This window comes from Mastomys coucha, unplaced genomic scaffold (genome assembly GCF_008632895.1).
Source record: "Mastomys coucha isolate ucsf_1 unplaced genomic scaffold, UCSF_Mcou_1 pScaffold20, whole genome shotgun sequence".
NCBI classification, from domain to species: Eukaryota; Metazoa; Chordata; class Mammalia; order Rodentia; family Muridae; genus Mastomys; species Mastomys coucha.
The window spans coordinates 112,403,688-112,423,595 of NW_022196903.1; the positions used below are offsets into that span (position 1 = coordinate 112,403,688).

The following is a 19,908-nucleotide window of genomic DNA, read 5'->3' on the forward strand; positions in this document are numbered from 1 at the left end:
CTGGGTGTTGTGGGACTGGCTGTGGAGCATGCGCCCAAGGTCTACTCTGGACCCCAGCCCAGACAGACGGGAAGGAACCCAAGTCACTGGGCTGGCGGAGTTCTTTTGTGTCTGGTCCTGCCTCCCCAGTTACTCCCAGTGTTGGTGATCCAATCAGTCTGTAGTCCAACTCCCAACAATGGTCAACAGCAGCTGTGAATGGAAGTCCAGGGATCTAGCAGTTGCTCAGTCCCACAAGGCAAACAGGCAAAGGAGAGAGGATCACAGTACATCTCTTGATGACAGCCATTCTGACTAGGGTGAGCAGGTGTCCCAAAGTGCTTTTAACTTGCATTTCCTTAATGTCGAGGAATGTTCAACACTTTCAAAAATCACTCTTAGCAATTTGTGTTTCTTCTCTTGAGACCTGTTCGTTTCACTAGGCCACCTACTGAGTGGCAACTTTGGGGGGTTTAGGTGTTGCGTATTTGAAGTTCTTTGAAAATTCTGAATAGGAGCCGCTAGCCTGAAGTGTAGGTGGTAGATTTTCTCCTATTCTGTGGGCTGCTTGCTCTGCGGATGCCTGCTGATGGTTTCTTTTGCTGTGCAGAAGCTGTGTAATCTCATGTGGCCCATCCCATCTGCCTGTACTTGGAGCTTGTTTTTGTGCTGTCACAGGTTTGGGGGTTTGTTTTTGTTTTTGTGGTTTTTTGTTTTTGTTTTTGGTTTTTGGTTTGTTTTGTTGTTGTTGTTGTTTGAGATAGTTCTTGCCTAACCTGTCTTAAAGAGTATCCCTAGTTTCCCTTTAGGACTTTTCAGTGTTTCAGATTTTAAATTAAGATTCCTTTCCAACTGATTTTTGCACAAGGTGAAAGCTTCAGTTTTATTATTTTGCCCACAGATGTCCAGGTTCATCAGAACCATTGTTGAATGGGCTCCAAGACTGGATGGTCATGGCTTGGTCTGTTTGATTCCAGGTCCTCCATTTTGTCTCATTAGTCTCCCTGCCTCTTTGTATCCCACTACCACGCTGTCTTAATCACTAGAGAATTGCAGCATTTATTCTGCATCTATCCTGTAGGATAAGTTGAGGTCAGGTATTACGATGCTTCCAAGTCGTGTTCTTACTCAAGATGGTTTGGGGTATCATGGTCTTTCATGATTCCATGCAAAATATTAGATTTTTTTCTGGATCTGTAAAATATGACATCAAATTTTTGATATAACTTATATTACTTCTATAGATTAATTGTGATACTATAGACATTTTCCCAGTATTAATTCTGACAACCCAGGAGTGTCAACCTTTTCTGACCTATGCAGATCTCTCTGAAAGACCTGGGATTTGAAAAACCTTAAAGAACCTGGCAGACTGTAGTTGAATGCTGTAGACAACTGTGCTTCAGTTTCAGTGTACTTCTCTACACACATGGAACAAAGAAAGCAATGATCCAAGGAAGGTCGTTTGAGTTCAGAAAAACATATAAACATAAGCACATACTAAATATTTACACAGCAGTTCTCTTCCACAACTTTCTCAGGAGAGACCAGTTTAAGCACAACTGGCTGGTATGTACTATAGGTTATATCTGGGAAAGCATGAAGAGAGGAGGCCATGTCCAGATGCAGGGCACACTGGGGCCAGCTCTCAGCACATCCTTTCACCAGGTGTTCTGACATCCAACAAGAATAAACATGTCTTATAAGTTGAATGTAGATATTTAACATAGGAGGCTCGAAATCGCATCCAAGAGCAACCCAGGGAATGAAGTGCACTTGAGGTAAAGGCCTCTGCCTTTCTCTGGGAGCCTGTGTCACAGGTCCCCAAGGCGCTGTTCACTGTGTGTCATTCTTTTGACCTTGTTCACCGTGTGTCATTCTTTTGTTACCTTGTTCAAACAAGGAGCACGGCAGATCATTTAATCATCTAGTGTCTATTTTTATTTCCCTTTTCAGTGGCTTAATGTTTTTGTAGTGGAAGCCTCCCATTTATTTGGTTAGGCTTATTTTTAGATACTTAATTTTTGGGGCTATTCTGAATGAAACATTCCACCTAATTTCTTCTTTGAGAGTTCATTGTTATATAAAAGTTACAATAATATTTTAAAAAATATTGATTTTGAGTCCTGCAACTTTGCTGTAAATATTTATTAGATCTAGATGCAGTAGATGTTATTGTCTGTCAAGTATAAAATCATGTCTACAAACAAGGACAGTTTGACTTCTATATTTCCTAATTCTATCCCATTATGCCTTTGTCTTGTCTAATTGCTATTAATAACAATTAAAGCGCTATACTGAATAAGAGAGGGAGAGTGAGCATCCTTATGTGATTACTGATTTTAGAGGGAATGCTCTCAGTTTGTCTCTGTTTAATATAGTGTTGGCATAGGTTTGTTTTAAATCACCTTTATTATTTGGAAGTATGCTCCATCTATTCCCAATGTCTCCAGTACTTTTATTATGAAGGCATTTTGAGCTTAGTCAAATAACTATGTGACATCAGTTGAGGTGATTTTGCAGTTTCTGTCCTCCTGTCTTTCGGTTTGCTTATGTGGTGCATTCCATTTACTGATTTACATGTGTTAAGCCAACCTTGCATCTCTGGGGTGAGGCTCACTCGGTCATGATGTCTGAACTTCTTAATGTGTTCCTTCAGCAGCTATGCAAGTATTTTGTTAAGGATTTTTGATCTGGGTGCGATGCCTTTAGTCCCAGCATTTGAGAGGCAGAAACAGGCAGAATTCTGTGAGTTTGAAGCTAATCCAGTCTACATAGACGAGTGCAGGACAGCCAGAACTACAATGAGAGACCCTGTCTCAAAACAAACAAACAACAACAAAAACAAAAACAAACAAGAATTTTTGCATCTATGATCATCAGAAAAATTAGTCAGCAGTTATTTTTCCTTCTACCTTCTGTGCCTTTCCCAGGTTTGGGTACCAGGATAACACTGGCTCTAGGATAACACTGGCTCTAGGATAACACTGGCTCTAGGATAACACTGGCTCTAGGATAACACTGGCTCTAGGATAACACTGGCTCTAGGATAACACTGGCTCTAGGATAACACTGGCTCTAGGATAACACTGGCTCTAGGATAACACTGGCTCTATAGAATAAGTGCAGTGGTTACTTTCCTTCTGTAGTTTGTGGGATGAAGTTGCTGTCAAGCCTTTCTTGAGCCTTTGATAGGATCCAGCAGTGACTCCATCTGTCCCTGAAGTTTTCTTCCTGGGGAGATGTTTAATTAGCATTTTGGTCTCACTGCTTGTAATGGAGATCTTCTAGTTATTTATATAGTCTAGTTTTAATTTTGGTAGGTCACATGGATTTAGAAACTCATCCATTTCTTCTAGGTTTTCATGCTTTGGGGAGTGTGAGTAATGGACATGTTCTCTAATCATGTTCTGGGTTTTCTTGGACTCTGTTGTAACAACATTTCCCTCTAACTTTGCTGACTAGGGTCTACCTCTTTCTTATGTCAGCTTGGCTAGTGATTTGTCAATCATACGAACATTTTCAAAGAACAAACGCTTGGCTTGGTTGATTTATGTATTCTTTTGGTTGTTATTTCATCTCTAAATATTTGTTATTGTTTTAGAATTGACTTATTGTTCTTTTTAAAAGTCTTGAGATGCATCGTTAGATTATTTGAGACCTCAAGGCTGAGGTGTGTGTGTGTGTGTGTGTATGTGTGTGTGTATGTGTGTGTGTGTACACGTGTGTCTGTGCATTTGTTTTCACTCCATATGTATACAGGTACCCGTGGAGGCCAGAAGAGAATGATGATCCCCTAAAGCTGGATTTATAGGCAGTTTTGAGCCACATGGTGTGTGTTACAGATCTGCTTAAATTATTTATTCTGTCTGGCTCATTTAATAGGTCCTACACTTCTAGAAAATCACCTATTTCTTTTATATTTTTCAAATTAATGTAATAAATGATTTTAAGGTATATCATAATTATTTTCTGAATTTCATTTAAGTCTGTCATACTGGCTCCCTTTTCATATCTAACGTTACTAATTTAGGCCTTCTATCATTTATCAATCTTGTTTATCCTTTAAAATTTTTAAATTAAAAAAAAAACAACAACTTTGGTTGTATGGTCTTCCATTGGAGCATAGTCAATCCACCTGAGTTATACCCTTCAAAAAATGGTCTCCCCCTCTCCTGGTAGCTATCAGATGCCAGTAGCTCTTTAGATAGGGATGGGACTTCATGCCCACCTCCCTTCTCCATGTTTGGGTTTTGTCTGGCTTGTGCTTGCACAAGTCTTGTGCATGCTGTCTCAGCTATAATAGATTTATGTGTACAACTGTCCTGCTGTGCCTGGAAAACATTGTTTCCTGTAGTCATCCACCCCTGCCTCTTTTAACATTTCCACCACCCACTCTTCCACAATGATCCCTGAGCCTTAAGAGGAGGAGGGGGAGGAGGAGGGGGAGGGAGATGAGGAGGAAGGAAGGAGGTGAAGGGAGAGGAGGAGAAAGAATGAGAGGAGGAAGAAGAGGAGGAGGAAGAAGAGGAGGAGGAAGAATGAGAGGAGGAGGATGGAGAGGAGGAGGAGAAGGTGTGATATACATATCCCATATAGGGCTGAGCACTCGGCAGCCCCTTATTCTCTGCACCTTGACCAGTTGTGGGTCTCTGTGTCAATTACCATCAACTGCAAAAGAAGCTTCTCTGATGAGGGCTGAGAAATGCACTGATCATTGGTATGAGAGTCATAACAAGTCAGTTTAGTACTATGTCTATTTAACAGATTAATAGTAATCGGTTCTCCCCTCGGCCTATAACCTACCACAGGTTCTTAGCCCTAATATTGGTGCTGGAAATTATTTTCATCTGGTAGAGAAGTCCTTAGATCCAAGCAGAGGGTGGTTGGTTGCTCCCAGTACATTCACGCCACCCTTGCACCTGTGGGCGTGTCTTTTCGGGCTGATCATTGCTGTCGCTTGCAGAGTTCACTGGTGGGTAAAACTGGTGGTTACCTTCCTCCCTTGCTACCTTGCATAGCCCCTTCTAGGACTCTGAAAGCTAATCAGTAGGGATTAAACTTTCAGATTAATATCAGCTTGATTTTTTATATTCTATGACTCACGTGTGTGGTGTGTTCAGCAGTAGGGGCTTACCAGAAAATTCTGGAGACTATCTCAAAGCATTCCATGTGACTTCTTCAAAAGGTCTGTAGCGTTAGTTATCCCTACCTGTATCCTCACCTCTCCATTGTCCTCCCACCCGCACCCCACTTAACTCTTCCCCATTATTCCCTTTATCCTTTGGTACCACTGCAGCCTATCTCCCCTCCCTGTAAATCCACTCCCTGTGGTCTCTGGCTCATGTTCTGACCTGTGTGGGTATTGCAAATGGAGTGCATGTATCTGAAGATTCAAAACCACCATTCACAAATGAGAGGTGCTTGCCCATCTGGGCCTGGGTTTCCTCACTCAGAATGGTTGTTTCCAGCTCTATCCATTTACCTGCAAATAATACAATTTCTTTTATTTTTATTTTTCTTATATTTTTGAAATCATTTTCTCCCTTCCCTTTCCTCCCTCCTCTACTTCTTCTATGTCCCCCATAAATGTATGCTTATGCTCCCTCTTAAATTCATGGCCTCTTTTTCTTTCTTATTATAACACACATATATGTACATATATGCATAAGTATATGAATACAACTTTTTCAGGACATTCAGTGTCACTTGCATGTGTACAGTTTCAAAGCTGACCAATCGGTAGTATTTGATAACCATTTAGGAGGCTCATCACTGGGCTAGATTATTTCTCACACTCTCAGCATTTTTCAGTTGCCTGTAGTTCTTGGTTTAGGGTGAAACCTCGTAGGATTTCCCCCCTCCACGTTAGCATATCTATTAGTGTTGTGCTTGCTCAGGTCTTGTCTAGGCAGCTGTATCGTATATCATAGGTCAAGTATCTCTGCCATTGCCAGGAGACACAATTTCAGAGCAATCCCTCTGGCTTTTACACTCTTTCTGCCCCCTCTTCTACAGTGTTCCCTGAATCTTAGATGCAAGAGGTGTACTGCAGATGTATGCCTCAGGGCTGGTTATCCCATGATCTGTTGTTTCTTGTAATGGCCTCTGTCTGTTGCACAGAGAACTTTCCTTGGTGAAAAAATGAGAGCTGTGCTTCTCTGTGGGTATAAGCGATGCAATCATGTTGGTTTTAAAAAGTGACGGTAAGAAGTTCTCCTCTGAGAGCCATGACCTCATCACTGGTCCCAAGAAAGCCAAATAGGTTTCTAGAAACAGCCATGACTTCTCCTGGCTGAGAGGGCCGTAAATCCAATTAGACAGCTATTGGTGACCACCAAGACATGATGCCATTATTGCACCTTAGGGGCATCCTGCCATGCTGGTGATGATTTTGGACCATGGACATTGCAGCTAGGTAGGACCGTTGGTCACTTCTCTCTCTTGGGAGCTAGCCCAGCACTGTTGGGCATTTTGGAAACTAGTCCTCAGGGAGGAGGCTTTCAAGTCAGCTCGAGCTCAGACCTCCTGAGTCCTGTCTGAAGAGTATGGTGTCTTCAACAGTAAGGACTAGTGGAAAGTAACCAAAGGCAAGGATAAATAGCCTATATCGTTTCGAGAGTCTCTTGAAGTACTGTCAAACAGATCAAAAGGGAGTTCCTCATGGCTGGCTCTGAGAATTTGGTTATGGCTCTTGGGGTAAGCATCGTCAGCCCAAGTAATATAAGAGTGTGTGTGAGTGTGTGTGTGTGTGCACATGTGAGAGTGTGTGATATCCATATTTATATATGTATACTATATATAATTCGTGTGTTATGTGTAATTTTAGATAAACAAAATATTATGATTTTTTTTTCAAGCATCCCATGTTTTTCCCGTGCCCCTCTTCATAGTACCTGCATCCTGCTCTTCCTCTCTATGGTGCCCCTGCCATGGCCCCTTTCTAGTTCCCTGACTTCTGCAGTTGCTCCAGATTATATAGTCACATCTGCAGATTTAGAGTGAGGAGTCACAGATGTGAGAGAAAAAGAGACAGAGAGAGAGAGAGAGAGAGACAGAGAGAGAGAGAGAGAGAGACAGAGACAGAGAGAGAGACAGAGAGAGAGACAGAGACAGAGAGACAGAGACAGAGACAGAGACAGAGAGAGAGAGAGAGAGAAAGAGAGATGTCTGGATCTGCCTCACTTCACTCTGCTCATGTTCTAGTTCTTTCCACCCATTTACCTACTGATTTCATGATTTCATTCTTCATGACAGCTGTATAGTATTCCACCATGAGACTATGCACTTTCACTATCCATCCATCATTGGAGAAGAGACACATGTTCCTTATCCATTCATCAGTTGATGGACATTTCCTGGCTATTATGAACAGAACAGCAAAGAACATGGAACTGTCTCTGTAGTAGGAGACAGAGGATTCTGGGTATGTGCCCAAGAGTGGCATAGCTAGGACGTGTGCTACATCTGTTTCTAGCTTTTTAAGGAACATCCACATGATTTTCATCATGGCTGCAACAGTTTGCATTCCCAGCAGCAGTGAATAACTGTTACTCTTTCCTCACATCCTCCATCATCATCGTCATCTTAGCCTCTCTTATTCAACTTATTTCTTAAGTTGAAATTTCAAAGGAGCTTTAATTTGCATTTCCCTGATACCTAAGAATGTAGAACACTTTTAAGAAATGTTTCTCAGCCATTTGTATTTCATCTTTTGAGGATTTTTGTATAGTTTCATATCTCATTTTTAGCAAGTAGTTTATTTTCTTGATTTTTAATTCATAGGGTGACAGCTAATGTGTTTTCCTTCCTAAGTAAAGGACTTGCTGGAGCCTTTCATGTAAGACAGATGTAATACCAAGAAACCACTCCCCCTGCTATTATTTATCAGAGGTTAGCCCTAATTCCTCCCCCACTTTCTACCTTTTAGCATCAATTAATGTGTGACTGTGATACAGTAATGTTTCTATACATGTACACTTTAAAAAAAAAAACTTTTATTGCATTATGATGAGAAAAGTTACAGGATTTCAATTTATCTGAATTTGTTAACATTTAAAAACATATTTTTAGTAAATAGAATTAAATCACATTCTTGTTTCCCTTTTGTATCCCAACTCCTCCCAGAGGCCCCCCTTCAATACCTACAATATCTTTTTTGTCATATTCTTTAAAATTTATAAAATATTATAACAATAAAAATTAGTATTATAAAAGTTGTTTAATATAAAACAAAAATCAATTTTACAGTCTTATGTAGATGCTTGTCTACAGCAATACTGAAAATACATACTTTTTCTCAATATAAATTTTAAATAACTCGAAACATGTTAACTGTATATTTCAAAATAATACATCACTACTAGTATTTTCTTAAAGGAACATAAATAGATAAAGTCTTTTTGTTTGTTTGTTTGTTTGTTTTTTTATTTACTAGAGCTTAAAATCTTGGCTCTTGCTGTGGTACAAGCCCAAAATAAGAACAATTTTTAGACATTGGATTTCATTGTAATAAGGCTGTACTTCAATGACCCTCACATCACCAAAGAATTTTACCTCCATCGTAGTTAAGCTTAGAGTTGACAGTTCTGCTGTGCCAAGGAATGAATTGTAGGCACGATTTCTGGATACAGACTTCCTGCTATGGTCAAAGCTATTTGACTTGAGTGAGTGACTTTATTCTCAGCCCACAGAGAACAAGTTACATTCATTTAAGAAATGGTGTGTATATTAAGATGGTCTATCCATAAAGTCATTCACCTACTGTTTCAATGAACAATGGTTCTGCTTGGAGGGTGGCACAGACATTAGGTGAGGGTAAGAGTCTGGTTCATTGGTTGTGATAATTTGGAAAAGCAATCATCTCAGAGAAAAAGTAACTTATAAAGTCCTCTTCTTCAAACTTGATAAGAGTTACAAACGTCAAGAAAACATTCAGTCTCACTCTTTGTTCTTCTCTTACAAGCCTCCTCCCAATTTAATTGTCTATGTTTCTTTTGGATATATAAATACTTTTGAAATATGTAAGCTGTTCTGAAAACCATAGTATAGTATAAAAACATTAAATAAACAATACTGCTAATAATGAGGCTGAGATAGGAGAAGCATGATTTCAAGACCATTATGTGGTTCACAGCAAGACACTGTCATGAACAAACAAGCTGAAAGTGTATATGGATTGTACAATATTGGACCTATTTCTCCAATTACCAAATTAGAGAGACCATTGGAAAACAATCAACAAATTTCTAATTCCTCATATTTTTGGATTTCTATTGATTAGGATACGTTGGTAATATTAATTTTCAAATTAATGTATTAAGAAAAAGTAATTGTTACTTCCTGTTGTTTTTGTTGTAAGAGGTGAACTTAGATTTGTGTGAATTTGTTGAAAGATTACTTTCTTGCTTCTTCTAGAGTGTAGTTTTGCTCCTTATGATGATGTTTTCCATCTATTATCCTTTTAGGGCTGGATTTATGGAAAGATATTGTATAAATTTTGTTTTGCCATGGAATATCTTGTTTTCTTCATCTAAGGTAACTGAGAGTTTTGCTGGGTGTAGTAGCCTGGGCTGGTATTTGTGTTCTTGTAGGGTCTTGTCTGCCCAGGATCTTTTAGCTTTCATAGTGTTTGGTGAGAAGTCTGGTGTAATTCTGATAGGCCTGCCTTTATATGTTACTTGACCTTTTTCCCTTACTACTTTTAAAATTCCTTCTTTTTTTAGTACATTTGGTGTTTTTATTATTATGTAACAGGAGGAATTTCTTTTCTGGTCCAGTCTATTTGAAGTTCTGTAGGCTTCTTGTATGTTCATGGGCATCTCTTTCTTTAGGTTAGGGAAGTTTTCTTCTATGATTTTGTTGAAGGTATTTACTGGCCCTTTAAGTTAGATGTCTTCACTCTCTTCTATACCTATTATCCTTAGATTTGGTCTTCTCATTGTGTCCTGGATTTCCTGGATGCTCTGGATTAGGAGCTTTTTGTTTTTTGCATTTTCTTTGACTGTTGTGTCAATGTTTTCTATGGTATCTTCTGCCCCTGAGATTCTCTCTTCTATCTCTTGTATTCTGTTGGTGATGCTTGTATCTTCAACTCCTGATTTCTCTCCTAGGTTTTCTATCTCCAGGATTGTCTCTCTTTCTGATTTCTTTATTGTTTCTATTTCCATTTTTAGATTCTGGATGGTTTTGCTCATTTCCTTTACCTGTTTGACTGTGTTTTCCTATAGTTCTTTAAGGGACTTTTGTGTTTCCTCTTGAAGGGCTTCTAGCTGTTTACCTGTGTTCTCCTGTATTTCTTTGAGGGTGCTATTTATGTCTTTCTTAAAGTCCTGTATCATCATCATGAGAAGTGATTTTATATCTGAATCTTGCTTTTCTGGTGTGATGGTGTGTCCAGGACTTGCTATGGTGGGAGTATTAGGTTCTGATGATGCCAAGTAACCTTAGTTTGTGTTGCTTATATTCTTACATTTGCTCCGCACCAGCTCAGAGAGACCGGAAAGAACCTGAGCCACTGGGCTGGTGGAGTTCCTGTGTGACTGGTTTCGTTGGTCCCAGTTACTCCCAGTGTTGGGACAGATGTTGTGTCCTCCTCACCTCTGATCCTGGGTGTGTTAGAGCCCCTAGGAGTGGAGCTTCCTCTGGGTGTTGTGGGACTGGCTGCGGAGCTTGTGCCCAAGGTCTGCTCAGGGCACCAGCACAGAGAGCACATGTACACTTTTAATATTTCAGCCCATTGGCTTCTGGCCTGCTAAGTTCTGATGAGAAATCTACCGATTATCTTACTGATGAATTCCCTTCTTCTTGATGTTTTTGTTTTTATTTTGTTTGTTTTTTTTAAAGATTTATTTATTTTATATATGTTAGTACACTGTTGCTGTTGCTGTCTTCAGACACACCAGAAGAGGGCATCGGATCCCATTACAGATGGTTGTGAGCCACCCTGTGGTTGATGGGAATTGAACTCAGGACCTCTAGAAGAACAGTCAGTGCTCTCAACTGCTGAGCCATCTCTCTAGCCCTTTCCTGACACTTTTAACATTGTCTTCTTCTCTTTCACTTTTGAAAGTTTGACCTTGGTGTCTCTTAGAATGGGCCCTTTATATTGATCTTATTTAAAATTGAGGGGGAGGTTTATATTTTTATACATCATCAATGTTATATTTATACACTTATATTTATAGTCTTCATCAAATTTGAGAAGTTTGGGAGCATTATTTCTTCAGTCTCTCTGTCCCTTTCTCCCCCTCCCCACCTCTCCCTCTCTCCCCTTCTCTCCCTCCCCCCACCTCTGTCTCATTCTTCTCTGGGACTCCTCCATGCATCTCTGCACTCTCTGCTACCTTCATACTTCCTTCCGCTTCACTCACTGATCTCTGTGGTTCAAGCTTTGAGCTCACTGACTGAGTTTTCTGTCTGCTGGAGTCTATCTTTGAAACACTGTAGTCTGTTTTTTCACTTTAGTTCCGGTGTTTACAACTCCAAATTTTCCTTTAAATTTTTCTTTAACTTTTTCTTTGTTGATATTTCATTTTCTTCATATACTGTTGCTCGGCTTTCTCCACACCTTCCTCTGTTCCTTTGGATGTCTTGAAGACTTTTTCCAAGTCTCTGTCAGGTAGATCTGCGGTCTGGTGTTCTTCAGAGATAGCTTCTATCAATTCCCAGTCCCTTGAATGGGCTGTACTTTCCTCCTTCCTTGTATGCCTGGAGTTTTGTTTTTGTTTTCATTGAAAAGTGGGCATTTACATCTAATACTGCAGCAATCCTGTAAACCAGATGCCTTTCTCGATGGTTTGCTATTGTTTTTTTTTCCCCCTTTCTTATTGTTTTAGGCTGACTCTGTACTGAAGATCCATCTGAAGTATATGTTTAAGGTCTCAGATTTTTCTGATCTCATGCATGATCACTTTGCTACATGCAGTTGTTTTAAAAATAGTCTTCCCTTTAATACATAGCTCCAAAAATAGCAAAATGAGTGTATGGGAAAGAAAATAACCTCGTTTTTAAATTTTCTAGAAGTAACTCGGGCTAGGAGGAGGGATTCACATCCAAGTGAGAGGTGAGACAGAGACAGCCAGCGGGCTTCATGTCTCCATGAGAGCAACTTGGAACCAGATTCAGCAAGCTCCGTGGGACCCTCCATTTTGGGAAAGCTGGGTCTTTAGGGCCAAACTTGACTCCTGCAAGCTGTGCATTAGCTGCTCTAAGAATACATGCACAGCTGCCTGCCACAGGACTGGCATGGAGGTGGGCAGCTACCGTGCTAGGAACTGAAACTGATAGACACTCACTACAATTTACCCTCAAAGAGTTCTCCCTCAAGGTGAAAGCCTTTAATAGACTCTAAGATTCCAAAATAGTGATATCAAACATACTCAAACCATGCAATTATTGTCTAGGTGGGCAGGCTCCAGGGCCTCCCACTCAGCCATCTTATCTTCCAGGATGCTTTCTCTGCTTCACTGGTTTTAAAAATTTATAAAGCCGGCTTAGTGTACACGCTGTTGAGAACTTGCTTTTTCATTCAGTTTGATGCCATTAGGATTCAGTGTCACAGTCTCTCCATCCTTGTCAACTATGGGCTGTGTCCCACTCTTGTCTTTCACTTTTAGGAACAGCACTGCTCTGAACATGTGTGTTCGTGTGTTCTCTCCCTCTCTTTCTCTCTCTGTCTCGCTGTCTCTGTCTTTCTGTCTCTCTCTCTCTCTCTCTCTCTCTCTCTCTCTCTCTCTCTCTCTCTCCCTCACACACACACACACAGTTACACACGCACACAGTGGATGACAGAGAGGATTTCCTGCATGCCACACAAGCATTCCACTGAACCCTGTCCCCACCCTGTGAGTATTCTTATCCATGGCATATTGCAGGAGAGTTTCCCTTGAGTCTGTATCTAGCTATACATTTTCTAGGACTTAAGATATCTCGGTATTCAGCTTTGGAAAACAAATTGTTTTCCAAAACACTTGTATCAGTCATATTCCCTTAAGGTGATGAATAAGAGATTGTACTGATTCATACTTTATCTGAGTATTGCTAAGCCTCAAAATTCTCTGTTGGTCTGTAATGGTATTTCACTGTGGTCTGACATCACAATTTCCTGAGCATGTAAGAGTAGCACTCTTCCATTCATTAATAGCTGGATATGTTTCCTCTTTGTGAAAATCATATTGCATTTTGCCAAGTTAACTCTTGGATTTTCTAATGTTAATCCATATGTGCATTCCTATTAATACCCTGACTTGATTTTAGCAAATCCTTTCATGCATTGCTGCATTGGACTCATTAATATTTTGTTTTATGACTTTTGCATTTATACTTGCATGGTCGTTTGGACCCATAGCAAGTGGCAGGGTTAGGAGGTGTGGCCTTTTGGAGGGGATGTGGCCTTGTTGGAGGAGGTGTGTCACTGTAGGTGTGGGCTTTGAGGTCTCATATGCTCAAGCTAGGCCCAGTGAGGCAGTCTCCTGCTGCCTGCAGATCAAGATGTAGAGCTCTCAACTCCTCCAGCACTATGCCTGCCTGCATGCCACCATGTTTCCTGCCATGATGATGATGGACTAAACATCTAAAACTGGAAACCAGCCCCAATTAAATGTTGTCCTTTATAAGAGTTGCCATGGTCACGGTGTCCCTTCACAGCAATAAAACCCTATCTAAGACAGCTTATAAGGAACATGGTCATGTAAATTTCCTTTCTTGCCAGACATGGTGGCTCACATCTACAATACCGTCAGTCAGGATGCTATTCCCTCTCCCTCACGCACCCTGGGCTGTTCTTTCCAGCTTACTCTCCCTCTTCCAGCAGCCGACTCTCTTCAGGGTCCACTCTAATGATAAATCGCCTCCAAGCATGTTCCCTGTAGGTGCTTCCTCTTGCCCTCGCTCTCCATTGATGCTTCTCAGGTGTCGCATTGCTAAAGCAATGGTGTTTTCCTCTCAACGTTCTAAGACACGCTTTCCCCTTGTGGTTCCCACTAGTGTTGAGGAAATCTGCTATGATGTGGCTGCTGTCCCTTCCCTGGGTGTTGTTGAGAGATGTGACTGTCCCCCAGGATGCTCCGCAGCTTTGTGTATCTGCATGGGGACATCTCTTTTACTAGACTGAGAAGCACTGTGCCTTTTGGATATGTAAGTTGGGTCATCTATTCCAGAACATTTGCCAGCATCTCTTTTTTTATCATTTCTGGTTTGTTTTTGTTTTTTTTTTTTTTTTTTTTTTTTAATGTGTGTATGTGTGTTTGCATGTGTGTGTTGTATAAGTATGTGTGTGTGTGCTCTGAGTGCATGTGCGTGTTGTGTGTGCCTCTTGTTTGTGTATGCGTGCAAGCGTGTGCCTCTCATCATGCATGCAGAGACCAGAGGTTGACATCAGATGTCTTTCTCACTCATCTGCATCTTGGTGGGAGTGGACATGGTTTCTCTCTGAACCTGGAACCTGCTCATTTGCCTTGACTAGCTGGCCAGCAAGTTCCCAGAAGCCTCCTGGGGTGTGCACATACCCCAGCACAGGGATTATAGGCACATGAAACTACAACAGAGCTTTTACATGTGGGGCTGGGTATCCAAACCCACGTTCCCAAGCTCGGAGGCAAGCCTCTTACTGACCGAGTCGTCTCTTCAGCCCCTCAACATCTCCGTAATCATGGTCTTCCTCACAGATCACCCCTTTTTCTTTCTGCCCCTCCAGGTATTTACTAGATCATCTCATTATAGAATCATCAAAACTCTGGACTAATCTTTCAAATATTGAATTTTCTCTTTCCCTGTTCTATTTTCCTACTAGGATATTTCTTTTAGCCTAGACTTTTTTCATTTTTAAAAGTTTCACAACTTTAAAATAATTTCTTCTCCTCCTTGTCCTCCTTCTTCTCTTCTTCCTCCTCCTCTTCCTCCCCCACCCTTTCTTCTTCACAAGGTCTCACTATACAGCCCTGGCTGGCTGGCCTTCAACTCATAGACATCCCCCTGCCTCATCTTTTGAGTGCTGGGATTAAAGGCATGCTCCACAACTCCCTGCTTCCTTCCTTTCTCTCTCTCTCTCTCTGTCTCTCTCTCTCTCTCTCTCTCTCTCTCTCTCTCTCTCTCTCTCTCTCTCTCTCTCTCTCTCTCTCTCTCTCTCTCTTTCTCTCCCTCTCTCTCTTTCTTTCTTTGAACTAGAGTCTATCTATTACATACCTCTCATTATCCTGGAACTTGCTATGTAGACCAGGTTGGCCCACCACCTGGCTTTGTCTCTTCACTCTTCATCTTTTTTTGTTTTTGTTTTTGTTTTTTGTTTTTTCTAGACAGGGTTTCTCTGTGTAGTCCTGGCTGTCCTGGAACTCACTCTGTAGATCAGGCTGGCCTTGAACTCAGAAATCTGCCTTCCTTTGCCTCCCAAGTGCTGGGATTAAAGGCGTACACCACCACTGCCCGGCTCTTCATCTTTTTTCATTGACCATTCTCTGTGGTTTCTCAAACACTCTGTGCTGACAGGTTTCTCCTCAGTGACAGAACGCCTGAAATAATGAGCTTATGAGGAAAGACAGTGTTATTTTGGCTCATGTTGTCAGAAGTTGTCATGGTCACCTGGCCCTGTCACTTTGGACCCATGACAATACAGAACATCATGATAGGCTACATGGTAAAGCAAAGCTACTTAGGCTATGGAGATAGGGAAATGAAAAGAAAAGGGGGGCAGGGACCCAATACCCTCTTCAAGGTATACACCAATGACCTGACTTCCTCCCTTTAGAGCAACATTTCAAGATTCCCCACAGAACACCATGCGCTGGGGACCAGGCCTTTAGTAGACAAGCACTGAGGACATTTCAGATATGGATGATGTAACAGGGCCCGGCCTGAATTTTGTATTTGGTGGCTGCACCATCTGTAGCTGTTGGGGAGACACCTCCAATGGCGTTGGTTTCACTTCCTCTCACTCGTGTTCCTTGTGCCTTTGATCACCTTCATGTGTGAGCCAGTGTTCTTTGCACTCTGGGAGAATCCTACAGGCCCGGAAGCACAAGGGAAGGAGTGATGGGGGCCTGGGGAAGGAGGGAGGGCGAGAGGGAGGGAGGGTGAGTGGGAGGGAGCCTTCATTTCTGTTTCCACTCGAAGGTAAGAAGGCATCCAGGACTGTCAAAGCCCTCTCTTCTAAGGTTTTGACTCAGGCCAAAATCGTTAGCTCAGCTCCTCCTCCTCCTCCTCGCTGTTCTGAAACCAAGGTTCCCAGGACCCCATCTCTGTCTGAGATTAAACTCCCATGACCCCGCCACTGTCAGTCTGAGATGGGTCCACGACCTCGCTGCTGTCATTGTGGCCTTGGGAGGGTTTCGCTCTTCTAATCACCTGTAGTCTAGGTCAAAACCATGCCACACAAGTTCCATCAAGCCTGCGCTTTGCTCCTGTCTGCTCTCTTCCTTCAAAACCTTGGCTTCTGGCTGTTCCTTCACCTTGAGGACTCCATTGACACTTGGTGATCTCAGGGACCCACCCTGAAGCCCCAGCCTCCTCTGATTCCACCTGCCATCAAGCCCAGAGGCCCCTCAGAGGCAGCAAGGCTGCCAGGTTTTGTCTTGGCGCTTTGTCTAGCATATCACAATCCCATCTGTTCTTCTCACTCATTTTGAACCCATTATTCCTGATTATTTCTCTTTCTCCTCAGAGGATTTGTGCATCATGCTACTGTGGGTTTCTCTCTCTCTCTCTCTCTCTCTCTCTGTGTGTGTGTGTGTGTGTGTGTGTGTGTGTGTGTGTGTGTGTGTGCATTTATCCCAACTAATGTTTAGAGGAAGAGACAAAATCCAACCCCTGCACTGTGCTAGGGTTCACGCAAGGTCTCTCAGGCCCCTCATTTCATCCAGGAGACAGCTACTGAACACCTCCTCTGAAATCAAATTACTTAGTAACATATTTTCTCAGCCCAGGAGGGACCACACATGTTAATGAGCCACCTGGCTGGGGTGAGAGCCGGTCAGAACACTGGCTCTCACTGCTGTGCCTGTGGCCAGATGGCCATGGCTCCCAAAGCTCCTCTTCTCTATCTGATATGAGGTTTAACCTCACGAACAAGCCCTGGCCCATGTGGGTCTCTACTATGGCTCTGACAGTCTTGATAGTAAGTTGTCTTCCTTTCTAACAAAAGTAAGTGGCCTCCATCCTTGCCAGCTGCCTCAGTTTACAGGGTGTAGCTTAGTGCCCTCACCATGTTCTCCATGTCAGAAGCAGGACCTATCCTGGGAGTTAGCAACAGCCCGGGCCTCCAGGCAACTCACTGGGTGGTGAGAAATACAGCCTTTGCTTCCCCAGGAATAAAGTGGACGCCTGATGAAAATGGAGTCATCACTTTCGACTGCCGAAACCGTGGCTGGTAAGCACCTCTCAGAGGAGGGATATTGTGCCCAGCATTTCTCTTCCACCCTTTGGGCTTTGCTTGGCTTTCTCGAACCCTCCCCTACACAGATGCTTAGGGAGGGACCTCAGTCCATTATCCTCCATCCCCATTATCTCCAACTCAGGCTTCCCTCCAGGACCTGAGGATGTCTCTAGATCAGCCTGCCTCCAGCTCTGTTCTTGCCCAACCCTGTTCCTGGAAGATAAGCAGTGTATTTAAGCTCCCTCCTTTCCTGCTGACGGTCCCTCAGAGACCCTGGCTGTCCTCTGCCAAAAATGAGCAGGCTTACTTCTAATCTCAGTAACCCAATCTGGGGTTACAGCACACGGTGAAACCTGGGGACCAAATAAATGAACAGGAGGCTCCAGCCAGGTGCAGGACAGCCTTGGCCTCCCTCCCATTGCCCTCCTTTCTGCTAAGGTACATACAAGCCGCCACTTCTCCCAAGGACATCGTAATTCTGGTGGACATGAGTGGCAGCATGAAGGGTCTGAGGATGGCGATTGCCAAGCACACCATCACTACCATATTGGACACCCTGGGGGAGAACGACTTCGTGAACATCATAGCGGTAATGGTGGCTTCCTGTTCTGCAGTTGCTCTTTGCTCTCACCTGCTCTGGGAAAATATTCTTTTCCTATACCCTTGTGCCCAGATTGCAGAAACCCCAAAGAGACCACCAGGAACCATGATTCCTTTGCTAGCACATGAGGGTCTTTATTCAAGCTCGAGCTTGGGCCATGCTGCCTTCCTGATGGGACAGGAAGGAGAGTGACCTCGAGCTCTAGGTGAAGGGGGTTTGTAAAGGGAAAAAAACGCAAGCGGGGGTTTCTAAGACTTGGCGTTACATGAGAGGGTAAAGGAATGTTGGTCTCTTTCCCAGAGCCCAAGGGTGGGGGCCATATCCCCCTAAGGACATCAAACAGTAGCTTTCTACACAGAAGCTTTCTCCAAGGACAGGAGCTTAGAATAGAGTTTGGAGGACAAGATGGAATCTGTCCTGCTGTTTTTCGCCTCTTCATTGGCCATGTCTCTCTAAGGGCAAGTTAACTCAGAATGGAATCTTAAAAACAAAATGGAGTTTATTCTGCTACCTCAGTCCCTCCACCATAAGAGCCTGTGTTTCCAGCCACAAGTGCCTCCTGCCACAGAGGGACCCTTCCTCCACTGAGGACTCCTGAACTAGCACCCGCACTCTGCCTGGGGTTTTACGAGGTGGCGTTACAAGGCCCCTCAAAGCATCTGAAATAATTTGTCAGTGTGCACACACACACCCCGTCGAGGCCACGTTCTCCAGCAGCTGTCTGGGCTCTGCTACACAGAACCACCAGCCTTGGCAGTGCCCGGACCCTCCACGGGCTCCTGGCAGGATGGCTGCTGGCAGCCTCCCATCCACAGGAGGTCGGATGGTCTTGGACTCTCGCTCTGTTATGATTCCTTTCTCTTTCCTTATCCCATAAGCCCAGATGCACAGGCAGAAAGGAGATGCATAAAAGGAAGGGGGTGAGTGCTTAAAAGTACAACCAAACAGGGACCACTTGAGCTCCATGGAAGCAGCATTGACAAGCACCCTGGGGTGCCATTGTGAAGGCCACTTGATCCAAAATCCTTTCTCAGCCTGCATAGTTGCCGCCATTTCTAGCTGTTGGTGGAATTTATGTACCGTTTCGACAGGCTTAGGCAAAAATGTCTTGCTTCAGAATGATCCTACTGGGGGATCCAGACTCTTGAGTTGCTACCCAAGGCTCGGCTTGCCTGTGGCATCACTCCTAGACAACCTCTCCCTTGGTTCACTTCCAGCGGCATCTCAGAGCCTGTACTGTCGGATGGCCACACAAGCAGGCTCCATGCTCTACCAGGGAGGAAAAGTGCACTGCCTCTCAGAGCCTGCAGCTCCTCCATCCCACACTCTGCTTGGCTTCCTAGGAAGAGCACTCACTCCCAGCTTTCCTAGTAGAGCCCTAGCTCTTCAATGGTGTAGTTACTGTGCCTTCTCTCTCCCATCTCACTTAAGCAGAAAGTGGGTTAGAGACCCTGAAAATCTGTATTCTAACTACCAAGGAGATAGAAAAGGGGGCAGTAATCATTCATGTTTCTCCCTCTGGAGAGCTAAATGACCATTTACGTGCGTGCAGACCAAGAGCAGCTACATATGTAACTAGCTTGTGGCCCAAACCTATAATCTCAGGATTCTAGAAACCAAGCCAAGAGATATGACTTAAATGTCAGGGCTGCATAATGAGACTGGCTATCAAAGAACAACTAAGAGTAGTTTGGAATCCCTACTCAGGCTGGGGAGGGATCTGTGCAAGGGAGGCTCTGGGATTGGTGGAAAGTGCCTGTGCGTGCACACAGGAATTCTCTCAGGATTGGCAGATTCTCAGCACACTCTAGAAGGTGCACCTCACATCAGAACCAGGATTTGGGGGGCAGTGTTAGAGTCAAGATCCTCTGCTTACTCTGCTCAGGCACCCCAAGATAGTGCTGCTCAGTTGCTCAGGTGATCCATGTTCTTCCCCCCCTCTCTTTCTCTCTCTCTCTCTCTC

The 19,908-nt window shown here is 43.2% G+C and overlaps 1 protein-coding gene across 1 annotated transcript in view; it reads left to right on the forward strand.

Annotated features, from left to right (window-relative positions):
• The window catches only part of Cacna2d4 (calcium voltage-gated channel auxiliary subunit alpha2delta 4), a 118,599-nt gene that overhangs the window by 14,717 nt on the left and 83,974 nt on the right, over positions 1–19,908 (forward strand). The window contains exons 7-8 of the mRNA XM_031384056.1: positions 17,278–17,338; positions 17,783–17,933. Coding sequence (XP_031239916.1) covers positions 17,278–17,338; positions 17,783–17,933 — 212 coding nt within the window. The remainder of the gene's footprint in view (positions 1–17,277; positions 17,339–17,782; positions 17,934–19,908) is intronic.